This window comes from Monodelphis domestica, chromosome 5, assembly GCF_027887165.1.
Source record: "Monodelphis domestica isolate mMonDom1 chromosome 5, mMonDom1.pri, whole genome shotgun sequence".
NCBI lineage: Eukaryota > Metazoa > Chordata > Mammalia > Didelphimorphia > Didelphidae > Monodelphis > Monodelphis domestica.
Genome location: NC_077231.1, coordinates 193,728,825 through 193,741,185, shown reverse-complemented (window position 1 = coordinate 193,741,185; position 12,361 = coordinate 193,728,825). Strand labels below are relative to the sequence as shown.

Genomic DNA, 12,361 nt, shown 5'->3' with positions numbered 1-12,361 from the left:
TCCAATGAAGCTCTCTGTCAGTCTCCAGTAGCTCATTCTTATCATGACTAGTCCACTTCCTTTTTGGTCATCCATAGGATCACCAACATAGGACTTAAAGGAACCTTCATATCTCCTCTTATGTCTTCACTACCCCTTCTCTTGTTCAGGTCAGGAATAATAGTCTGACCATTTTGCATCTTTTCACTACCCTTATCAAATATAGGAAAGATACCTTCATCCCATGAACCTTTTAAATTTAGGCAGAGTGGGATTTCTATTTGAACAAAAGATGTTCATTAAATATCCTATTAAAACATTTAGATTACTAAATGCCATTAACTTATTTTCAGGATAGCTTCAACCTAATAATTTCCTAAGCACAGAGTGGGAAAATTTTCTCATCTTTTCTTCTATATTCAAGTTCTTTGCACTTATCATTTATAGAGTTATTGTCAGTTGCTGCAGGGTTTTATGGAGAATCAGTAAATTTTCCTTGAGACATAATGCTTTACTATCTAGTTTTAAATTTTTAAAAATTCCTAGTTACAAATATTGTTAAACATCATTTTAATATACAAACTATCAGTATAGATGTTGATCATTAATGACCTCTTCTGATTTCTAAATGATCAGAGCTCATGGTTTGATATTATTGAAATATTCCATTTTTACTACTTAGGTTCCGCAAGATCCAGCAAAGTTTTATAAAAGTATTTACTTCTGTCGTGGTTGTGAGATGTATTTGCCATCCACAGAGTTTGCCATTTCATCTACTTCCTACCATGTTAGCAAATGTCGCCAGTGCTGTAGTCTCGACAATGAAGCCCGACAGCGTGAAGCGTTTTTGAAATACAAGCTTTTACTCAAACAGCTCTATCAGACAGAAGCTGATTATGAAGATGACTCCAAGATTGCTTACCTGATGCAGGTATGATCTTTATCATCTATTACCAATGACCGATTGTAAAGAACATTTGGAAATGGTGCAATACACACTCAGATCCAGAACACCCAGGAGTGAGAACCTGTGCTGTTGTTTTTTTTTACCAAGACGATTGGTTTTATGTGTAGTGCTGGAGAAATGTACAAAAATGTTTAAACCACATTCTTTGGACTCCATTCCCAAGACAAAAGAGTAGACATGATTTCCTCCATGTAATGTGGTGATTTTTGTTTTATACCTTTGCATTATATAGACTGATTTTCATTAGCTTCTTCCTATGTTTTGGGAACCAGTTATATCTAACCCAGAAAGTTAACCCTCAAGAAGGAAGGCAGCTTTGCTTTGTAAAATGATGGCAATTCATACAAAAGGCTAATTTTCAAATCTCCACTAACATCAAGTAGAGCTTGCTTTTTGAAAGTAAACTACTTAATTCAAAATGTACCATAGTAATTAATTGCTGCAGGAAAGATATTACATATTATTCTAGATGCATTCAATTATTTCCCGTGAATTAGCTTTTGATCAAGTGAAGGCTATTGGCAAATGATTGATTCATCTCATCATGTAGACTTAGTCAGAATGGCAGCAGAGTATGGTCAAAGAATCACAGAATTTCATAATCTCAAGAAACCTCAGCAGTCATCTAGTCCAACCTATGCCTGAAAATAAAAAAGGAGCAACTTCCACAACAGACCCAAGAAGTGGTCATTTGGCTGGGGGGCCATCCAGCCTCCAAAGAGAGAGAATCCACTTTCTCCTCAGGTGCCCCATTCCAATTTTAGGTGGCTCTCATTTTTGTAAGTTTTTTTCTTAAATCAAATTCTAAGTTTGTCTCTTTGTAATTTCAACAAGTTGTTCCCAGTTGTGTCATCTGATGTTGGACAGGACATATCTCGAGGCTTCCTATTTTCTTTATGTTTAAATATAATTAGCATATGTGGTTGAAATGTTTATCAGGAATTAGGCCTCTAGTCTTAGAATTTTATTAGATTATGATCTCTTCAAGAGCTGTTTTTCATCTTTATATCACCATGACCTAATACCATGCCTGGCATGAAATAAATGTTTGGATTGATTTGGTTAGAGAATAAAGGTAAAAGAGGATGGACACTGAAAACCGTATCTTTTTAGCACTCTACACTAACAAATAACTGAGCTTGCTGGATCACATGCTGAAAAGTAAATAAAGCACAAGATGAGGTTTCCTGATCTGTATTTACATGTATGAGTATTTGTAAATCTCAGTCTTAGTACAAAGATCAGAAGATCTAGCCTATCTTCAAATAGATATAGATATAGGAGGATCTAGCTATAGATATCTTCAAATAATTAATTCAGGGTTATCATATGAAAGGAGAAAGAGTATCTGTTCATTTATTAATTTGAAAAGCATTTATGTTAAGTATTTACTCTGTACAAAGGGACTGTGCGAGGCCCTAGGGGTACAAAGACAAAACAAAAATCAGAATCTGCCTTTAAGTAACTTCTTTTTGTATGAGGACTACAACATTTAAAACAAAGAAACAAAATATAATGTAAGGCAGAAGAAAGCAGTAAAGGAAACTAATTATTCTCATAAGGAGAGATAAGGAGGAAGTATATTCTGGGCCTGTGGGACAACCTGGGTAAAGTCCTGGAGCTTGGAGATGCAGTGCTGATTTGGGGGAAAAGCAAGTAACCATGCTTGGCTAAACTGGTGGGTGAATCTCTGGGAGGACTGGGAAATAAGGAGTTTAAAGGTCAATTTGAGCCAAATTGGGAAGTTGGACTTGGAATCACAAAGGCACACAGCAGTGCCTCTGTGTACAGGAAACATTTAATAAATGCTTTTCAAATGAATCAGTGAATGAATGGATTCTCTCTTTCTCCTTTCATATGATAACCTTGCATGAAATACTTTAAGATAACTATTGTGTTCCTACAAGATCTATTTTATGTGCTGAGATGGAGATTTACAGATATCTATGCCTAAAAACGTACAACAGGAAACCTTGTTTTGTGTTTTATTTACTCTTCAGCATGAGATACAGGGAGCTCAGTTGTTTGTTAGTGGAGAGGGCTAATAAGGTCAAGTTTTCAGATTCAGTCCCTGCTTATCTTTATTATCTGTCCAAATCATTCTAAACATTTACTTCATGCCAGGCATGGCTCTGGTGACATAAAGATGAAAAATAGCTCTTGAGGAGACCATGATCCCATAAAATTCTAAGCTTAGACAGCTAATTTCTAGTTAGACATTTCAACAACAGATCCTAATAGTCACCAAGGACACCTGATAGGAGTGAGAGTTTTAGTCTAGTTACTAGATAAATCCATCACTTAAAGTAGGTTCTAAAAATCAAATTCACAAATAGAGTGAGGAAGGAATTATATTGCTGGAAAGTTAAGTGAGAGAGAGAGCAGGCCAAAGAAGCAAATACTTCCTTTGTCTGCACCATTGTGAGCTCCATGTTCAGAGCAAGGGTGTGAATTATTTATTCTACTTTACCATGTCTGGAGTGCTCTGATTAGGTTTAGCATCTTATTTTAGCAATGATGTAAACAAGAGAGAATGTGTCTAGAATAGGGTGATCAGGATAGTGAAAGGAGGAGAAAACACCCCACATATGGGCTGGGTATTTAGTGAGGAAAAAAGACTTCCAAGGAATGTATATGGCTGTCGTGTGGAAGAATGTCCTCATAAGCACCAGAAGACAGAAGGAGAAGTGGATGGGAATTGGTAAGAGACAGATTTAGGCTTGATATAAGGAAAGCACTTCTTAACAATTGGAGATATTCCAGAGAAAAGTGGAGTTCTTTGCAAAGTAGTGGCTTCCCTATTAGCAGAGGCTAGACAAGTTAACTAATGAATTAAAGCATCTATAATATAATACACTGCTAAATGCTGGTAATACACAGAAAAAGCCTGAAAAAAGAAAAGTCCCTATTCTCAGAGCTCAAAGAGCTGTAGCTGAAAGAAACAACACAGAAAAGGATGTTCGGCTGTAGGGTTGCCAGGTTTCGTGGTTCTAAGGGTGAAGTCTTGGGGTAAGGCCCAGTGGTCCTCGGGCAATATCAGTAGGTCAGATGACATTGCCAGGGCTTTGCAGGGCTTACAGTAAGTCCACAAAATAAAGCCTCCATATTGCCAGAAGGAGGAGAATTGGTGACTTCTATCTCATCCAAGGGGTGTGAGCAGTGAAGCAGCTTAGATGGCTTTTGGTTCTTTGAGGAAGATTACAAAGGGTGTCCAAGAGGGTTGTGCCCTCGGTGGTGTTAAGTCTTCTCACTGCTTGGCTGTCCTGCATGGATTGAGGGATAAGCTCCTGGGAGAGGTGATATAGGTATTCAGGTCCCTTCCTGCTCTGAGATTGTGTCTTTCTGTGATTGTCTATTCAAAGAGCACATAACATGATTTACTTTGCAGGACTATATTCTTGAAATGGAAATAACAGTTTCCAAAGTAGTGAACATTATAAGCATATCTGTAGATCAAAAAATAGATTGTCATAGCAGAAGAGGGTGGGTTTTTTTCCCTTTTAAACTAACAGTTTTCTGGCCTCCATTCCCAAGAACCCAATGAGAGCAACATCAATAAACATTTTCCACTGTATGTGTAACACTCCTATGCCATGATAGGAGGAGATATGAAGTGTAGAAAAGAGATGCTCCCTACCTTCAAGGATCTTATGTTTTTGCATCCTAAGGAAGGAAGGAATGGACTGAAATGATTGATACTATGTATATATGTATGTATGATTATCTTTAAGAACTTTAAGCATATTCAGATATAAATTTATGTATTTTGTTCAATGCAGTATCATAATGTGATAGACTAATTCTAGAAACAAACTAAATGTAAACTGAAAATTCATCTTTCTGCAACAACTGTAGGAAATTTAGGAAATTTATAATTTCCTTTTAAAAATTATGGATTTTTTACTTTAGAAGTTTATTGTTTCTCATAAAATGTATTCAGTAGCACTCTTGGATAATTTAAAATTTATGCATGTCTTAAAAGAATAGGATTTACCTTTCATGAAATTCAGGTTACATTTCAACATACTACTAGCTTCATAGTTTATATATATATATTTTCTCTAATTAATTCCTATTGGTAGCAATCAATCATTAAATTAATCAACAAACATATATTAGACATCTTCTTTGTGCCAGGGACTATGTTAAGTGCTAGAAATACAAAAAAAGAGAAGTATCCCTCTAGATTTTTTCTAGACAGTGACTTGCATCATTGTGCTAACTTTTACAAGAATTATTCTTCTAGATCTGTAAGAATGTCAGTGATATTTGAGGACTATATAAATATAATTCTAGCTTTTACCCCTCATATCTATACATACATACATATATATGTATATATATGATTCTTGAAATTTTGGTGTTTGCATAATTTCCCTGTAGATTTTTCAAATTTTACATTCCTGACACTAATGCATGCTTAGAGGATCAGAGAAGTCCTCAAATGACTTTTTTGGAATTTAAACTTGATGACTCAATAACAACAATTAACTAATAGAAGTCAATTCTAATGTAACATTGACTACATTAGTGAAATCTGTGCATATAGAACTACTTGGACAAAATGAGGTGCTCTGTATTTTAAAATTGCAACGAAAAGTAATCAATTTCATTTAATACTGAATGGAAAAGAATGGAAATTCTTTTAAATAGAAAAAAAATTATAGGTACTAGAAAATACTTCTTAACTTAACTTAGTACTTTAAAAGAACTCTAATTTCCTTAATGTAACTTTTTCTTTCACAAACAGAGACCACAGCTTCTCTATACTGTAATAATATTTTTCACAAATTGCTGTGATTAAGAAAGATTCATTATCTGACAGCCACCTTTCTAGGGATAAGCCTCTTCACAGTTAGCTAGGTTTGTGTTCAGGTAATGCACAGATACTTCATTAATTGGCTCACACATGAAGGTTTTCCATCTTGGTGGAACCTTTTAAAATCTGAGTGTACTGTCAGAACCTTCTATAACCTAAGATTTCCATCACCCCACGATGAGATCTAAGGGAAAAGAACCTTAGGAGTAGAGGTCCTCAAAAAAGCACAAGTCAAAAGTATGTAAAAGTCCTTCCAGGTTTAAAGAAAATTTTGGATTTTTAATTTTAATATTACTAAGTTTCTTTTTTAATTGAATATTTTGTTATTGATAAAGTTTGGTTTGGCCCAGTAGATACCACTCCAACAAATAAACTCCTACAAGTCAAAACAGCCCAATAGAATTCCTTGTAGAAATGTAATCTAGTGCAGTATTTGTTAAAATGGAAAAACTAAAGTATGTGCCTTAAGTTTATTAAATTAATACCCAAACTATTCATTGTTTTTTATCTGAGTTTTACTGCTTTTTAAAATTATCATTCATATCAGTGTCACCATAGTCTATGCTATTTTTTTTTGTTCTGCCTTCTTTCCTTTGTATACTTCACATAACTTTTTGTATTTCTTTGTATTCTCCCTATTCATTTTTCCTTATGGCTATATATGTGCCCAAGTTCTGAGACCGCTGTTTACCAAGATCATAGTATATTAGTGTTAGAAGGACTTTTAAATGTATATGGTCCAATCTCCAACCTACTACCAAAAGCTTTCCTCATCTCTTCAGACAATCTGTTTGTTTTTGTGTGGAGCACATTGGAGAAAGTTAATTCCAAAGGGTTACCTTATGTAGCTAACTGGTAGGTATACTCTATAAAGATGTTCATTAGTGTTCCAGTGGAGTATTAGCATATTTTACATGAATACAGTTTTCATCATGAAAAGATTTAATTTATCTGATTATTTTTTCCATCACAAAATGAGAAACAAACTACTTATTTTGACGCTTCAGAAGAAATGGGGGAAAACACAGAAATGAGGATAGAATAAGTATTTTGATATTAGTTTGAAATTATTTCACACAGCCCTTTAGCTTTGTAATAGGCAAGATCAATTTAGAGGCAAAGATGTTTCCTAGTTGTTTTATTCCATCCAAGTATAATTTGTGTAGTACAACTTTCATATATAATGGTAAAATTCATTTGCAAAAATCATATTTATTACCTATCAGCTGCAAATGTGCCATTGGTTAAAATAACAATAAAACATGAAGGAAAAAATTTCTGCCCAGAGAAGGTATTTCATCATGGACCAGCCTACTTGGATTATTTGTAAGGCACCATTATCCCTGATAGTGGGTCCAACCGCAGGAAATAGTAACTCTAGTATTGTAATAATTTCTAATAGTCTGCATTTTTGTAGGCTACCTCTTGAAACTTTTTCTATTCTGAAATTATTTCTTTTCATCACATAGCAGATCTTAGCAACTTCCATTTTGACATTAAAAAAAATGAGCGCTTTTATTTTAAAATGTATATGTAACAATTCAACTCAGTTTCTATATTTTGACAGATTAATGCAACTAACTAGAAAGATGAGAATTGATTGAGAATGATTAAAAATGCATAGTAGATTAAACTTGGATGCAGTTATTAGATTTTTCACCATATTCACTGCTCTGGTAATATGCCTCCTGGTTTTTAGTAATAACCAGAGTGTATAGGTTGCATTTAATATAACTATTATGTTACTGAAATATTACAGCAGGTGGTAGACACAGGTTTTAAAAAGTGATTTTTTGGGGTTAATTTTGTGATTGTTTTGAAGTGATCTCAAAAGAGATCGTATAACCATAGGTTAGAAGCTAGAAGAAATTTAGAAATTAGTGGGTTAACCTTGTTTTACAAATGTGGAAACTGAGGCAGAGTGGGGATAAGTGACTTACTCAGAGTTACATAGCTGTTAACTGTTGGAGACAAGATTTGGACTCAGGTCTTAAATTTCTCTTATTTTGTCCAAAGATTTTTGAAATAAATAATGGTTTAAGTTTTCTCCCCATGTTCCTTATGTGTCATAAATTGATTGTCTGAGTTCTATATTTGTATTGATAGGCCTTGAGAAGTGAAATACAAAATTGTATTTTCATTAATTTGTTTGAAAATGTTTATTATCAGGCAGATAAAAATCATAAAAAGAAATTGAAATATATTTAAATTTTAATTATCAATGCATCTTAACTATTAAAAAGGTGAAATGAAAGGGAGTATAAAGAGTCAATGAGTAAGTGATTGATTAATTTAAAATCTTGGTAATACCTTTCATATTGACAATCATTGTTTTTATTGTACTTTTTAGATTCTTGCATGACTTAGTAGGATCCAGGTAATCCAGATTAGAGGTTATGGACTGGGGCATCCAAGTCATTCATGGGGAGGGGGATAACCCCCATATATACATCTATATATATAATCTATATAATTTTTTTCTACAGAGCCTATTGAGAAATAATTTTACAGCTATAAAGAACAATTTTAGAAGAAATAGAAAGTGTTCTTATTCCTCATTTTAAAAATTAAGGACAATAAAAAATAACAAAAAACTCAAAGACAGTGGAGAAGAGATTAAAAATATAATTAAGCACAGGCAGAATGAAAGCCTTTAATTAAGACAAAAACAATAGATATGGAATTGTGTCCCATATTATGGTGAAGAAAGAATAAAGTTTTTGAAAGAGACATATCAAAGCAAATGATCATTTTTTGTTGATATTTTTACTATTAGTAAGCCTTTCTGTTCTGAGAAGATGCTTGTCTAATTTTCTTTTCAAATTTCAGTATTAGTTTTGAAATAAAGATTTTCTTTCCTAGAGAATTTTGAAGATCTTATAATGTGTAAGGGAATAACTTGGATCTTGGATAGTAATTGTAGGACTTTAAGAGACATCAGGTTAATTTCCTACCAACTTTAAGTGTTTGATATTTGAATGTTATTTGATTGCCTTGTCTTTGTTCTTTGAGATATTAGAATAGTCTCATTCCTCCAAGTCAGGTTATGGAATGTTATCTCACTAGAACTAATTTTATGATAGTTAACATAGATAGATAACACATGTGTTAAAGGTATCCTTGAGGAAAATATGAAATTCAAGCAGATGAACTTTTGAGAATAATTATTTGCAAGTAAATTACATCTTTATAATCACAAATTGGCTGAAAGGTTCAAAGAATATAAAATTTTTATTGAAAAACATAAAATATAGGAAAAAGCCTTTGTATATGCTGACAGGATGTATTCCATAGTAGATGTTACAGATATATGTGTTCCACAGCCCTGTGATTTTAAGTGAGATATAAAACAGAGACAGATAGGTGGCACCGTGGATAGGCACCAAACCAGGAGTCAAGAAGACTTATCTTCCTAAATTCAAATCCAGCTTCCAACACTTACTACCTGTGTGACTCTGGGCAAGTCACTCAAACCTTTTTGCCTCAGTTTCCTCATCTATAAAATGAACTGGTAAAGGAAATGGCAAACCGCTCCAGTCTCTTTACAAAGAAAACCCCAAATGGGACCACGTAGAACTGGACGTGTTTGTAACAAGGGAAAAACAACATAAAACAGATATATATTCACCATAATTGCTTCAGCTTCTATTGTTGAAAACTGTCCAGGAATGTTTGACATGGGCACTTGTGTCAGTACTATTCCATTTGTTTCTATAGACAGATACCTCAACACACTGAAAGGTGATACGATTAAATTATCTCCCTTTGGATGAGTCATCGTGGGCCTCCAGGTAGTGATTGGATGGTCCCTTGTTAGGGATTTTGTAGAGAAGAGTCATTCAGGTGCTGCCTGGTCTAGATGATTCAGCCTTCCAACCCTGAGGCTCTGGTTCTGTGATTCACCAGGAACAAAGTCCATCTGCTATGTCAGCACAACATCTTTGGAAGAATGCTGGGGGATTTTGGTCAGTGTTTGTGACCTGGACCATTTATTTTTCTCAGAGTGCCTGATGGAGGAAGTCAGGGTGAACAGAGTCTGGTGTCATGCTGGCATATTGCAACAGACTTTGGCTCCAGAGAGATGATTGCACACAAGGCAAGGTGGAAAAGAGGAGCCTTTGGTTCTTAGGGATATGACAGAACTTTGGTCAGGTTTTCAAGAGAAAGTACCTTCTGGGTGTTGTTTTTATTCAGTCGTTTTAGTCCTGTCTCACTCTTTGTGACCCTATTTGGGGTTTTCTTGACAAAGGCACTGAAGGGGTTTGCCATTTCCTTTTCCAGCTCATTTTATAGATGAGGAAACTGAGGCCAACAAGGTTAAGTGACTGGCTCAGGTCACAGCTAGTAAGTGTCTGAGGCCAGATTTGAACTCATGAAGATAAATCTTCCTGACTCCAGACCCATCACTCTATTCACTGTTGCCCATCTCCTACGTGGTGTCCACATGATCCTACCTCTGGGGCCTATGGTACAGTGAATAGAACTTTGGGCCCCATTCTGGAAGAATGCTATGTGACTCAGGCTAAACGACTTAGCCTCTCTCTGTAACCCAGTTTTTTTTTATCTGTAAAATGAGCATGATACCCCCTACCTCATTAGATTTCTTGTAAATAAAATGCTTTGCAGATCTAAAAGTGCAAAGATACGAGGATGATTTCATTTTAAGTTGTTAGAGAAAAAGTAATAACGTAGTAAATATATAATATAAATGGAAAAAAAATATGTAATTTATGAAGGCTAAGTAGAAAATGATTAGCTATAGATTTTTCAAACTAATCTAGATACTTGCCTCACAATGATTATCCTGCCTACTGGCCCTTTCTCAGCAAGACAGAATGTGATAGGAAAGATGGGGATCCCTGGGGCCTGGAGTTCTGGGCAAGACACAATATTGCGCTACTTAAATTCATCTGCGGTTTGGGAATAGCAATATCTTTCCTCTGGTTTTCTGTGAAGATACAATAATGGGGGCAGGTTTGGAGATGAGGGATCTTGGGTACAAATCTATCCTCAGACAATTGCTTGCTGTGGGACCCTGGGCAAGTCACTTAACTCCCATGCCTAGCCCTTCCTTCTCTTCTGCTGTAAAACCAATATAGAGTATTGATTCTAAGAGAAAAGATAAGGGTTTAAAAAAAGATACAATAATGAATGGGAAAGAACTTTGAAAAGTAGCAAGTGTTAAGCAAATTCAGGTCACCTTTCAGGTAAGAACTGTACACTTACATGCTCTAGAGTGATATAGAGAGAAGATGCTGGGCTTGAGATTGAGACTTGGGTTCCAGTCACAGCCTGGATATTTATGAATGGGATGACCATTGGCAGAGCCACTTGGACCCTCTGAGCCTCTGCTTCTTCAAATAATGCCTGTAGTACAAATTTCCTAGGGTTGTTTCTAGGCTCACATGAATGTATAAAGCACTTTGTAAATCTTAAATATATCAATAATCGTGTTAATGTAAGTCATTATTATTGTTGTTGTTATCTTAATTTTCTGGCAGAAATAATTACTTGTCCTAGGTAAAAGGACAAGCAGGAGTGTAACATTGAACAGATAAGACTGTGGGAATAGGACAAAGGGCAGTTTGTACTACAGGGCAATTCTAATTATTTTTAAAATATGTTAAACATTAAAAAAAATCAAACTGTTTTACGCAACATAAAGGCTAGAAAAGCAATTTTATCACTAGAATTATGCATAGCCATTGATTCTCAAATTTGCTTTCATTCTTAGCTCCAAGATCTCCAGTACTTGATTGAGAACATTTGGGCTTCCCAGTCAGCCCTCAGTGCCTGGGATGATCTCTATGACTTGGTCACTGTTAGATGGGAAAAAGAAAAGGAATGGGCTCCTTGGAACTGTATTCTCCTGACTAAAGATGAAGCATCAGCTCATCTCAAGATGAAAAACATTGAAGAGGTAGGAAATATTAGAGTGCAGTTAAAAGTGGAAGGGCAGATTGGGGACACTTGTTTCCGATAACTTTATTTAAGTTGAAATTAATTACTTTCTAAATGTACCCTTTCCAAATCTTCTTGGGAAACTGTATTTAAAGACAATTGATCAGTCAGTCAACAGGCCTGCCCTGTATACAGGCAATACAGAGAATGAAACAATTGTTTACTTTCGAGGAACTTTCATGAAAATGGGGAGACAAGTTCATGTATTAAGTAGAGATTGAAAAAATATATGTACAGATAGAATAAATATAAGTACAGATAGAATAAACATAAAGAGAAAAACCATAAGTAAATAAGTAGTTAATACAATGTCGCTGGAGAGGAAGGGCACTAGCAGTTGGGGAGGTTGGGTAAGGCTTTCATCAGAAACACCAGAAGTGCTTGAGTTACTCTTGGGAGCTGGTGACAAGGAGGTGGCTGGTCTGTTCTGGACTCAGAATATAGCTAACACAAACTCAGTGGGATGGGAGCTGGAGCTATGTGCTGGGAAGAGAGAGCAGGATCATTTGGCTTGAGAAGAAGGGAAGGATGGCAATACACATCACAACCTGTCCTCTCCTTTCCTCTGTGCCATAGTCCTGTGTACTTATATTTATCTGCAATTTGTGAATAAGAATGTCTGTCTTTTGGTATTG

General features: G+C 35.2%; 1 protein-coding gene across 6 annotated transcripts in view; it reads left to right on the top strand.

The window, feature by feature from the left end:
* IQUB (IQ motif and ubiquitin domain containing) overlaps positions 1–12,361 on the top strand; it is a 116,165-nt gene that overhangs the window by 92,002 nt on the left and 11,802 nt on the right. For all 6 annotated transcript variants that reach the window (XM_007504226.3, XM_007504225.3, XM_056799645.1 and 3 more), the window contains 2 exons: positions 662–910; positions 11,500–11,685. In XM_007504226.3, coding sequence (XP_007504288.1) covers positions 662–910; positions 11,500–11,685 — 435 coding nt within the window. The remainder of the gene's footprint in view (positions 1–661; positions 911–11,499; positions 11,686–12,361) is intronic.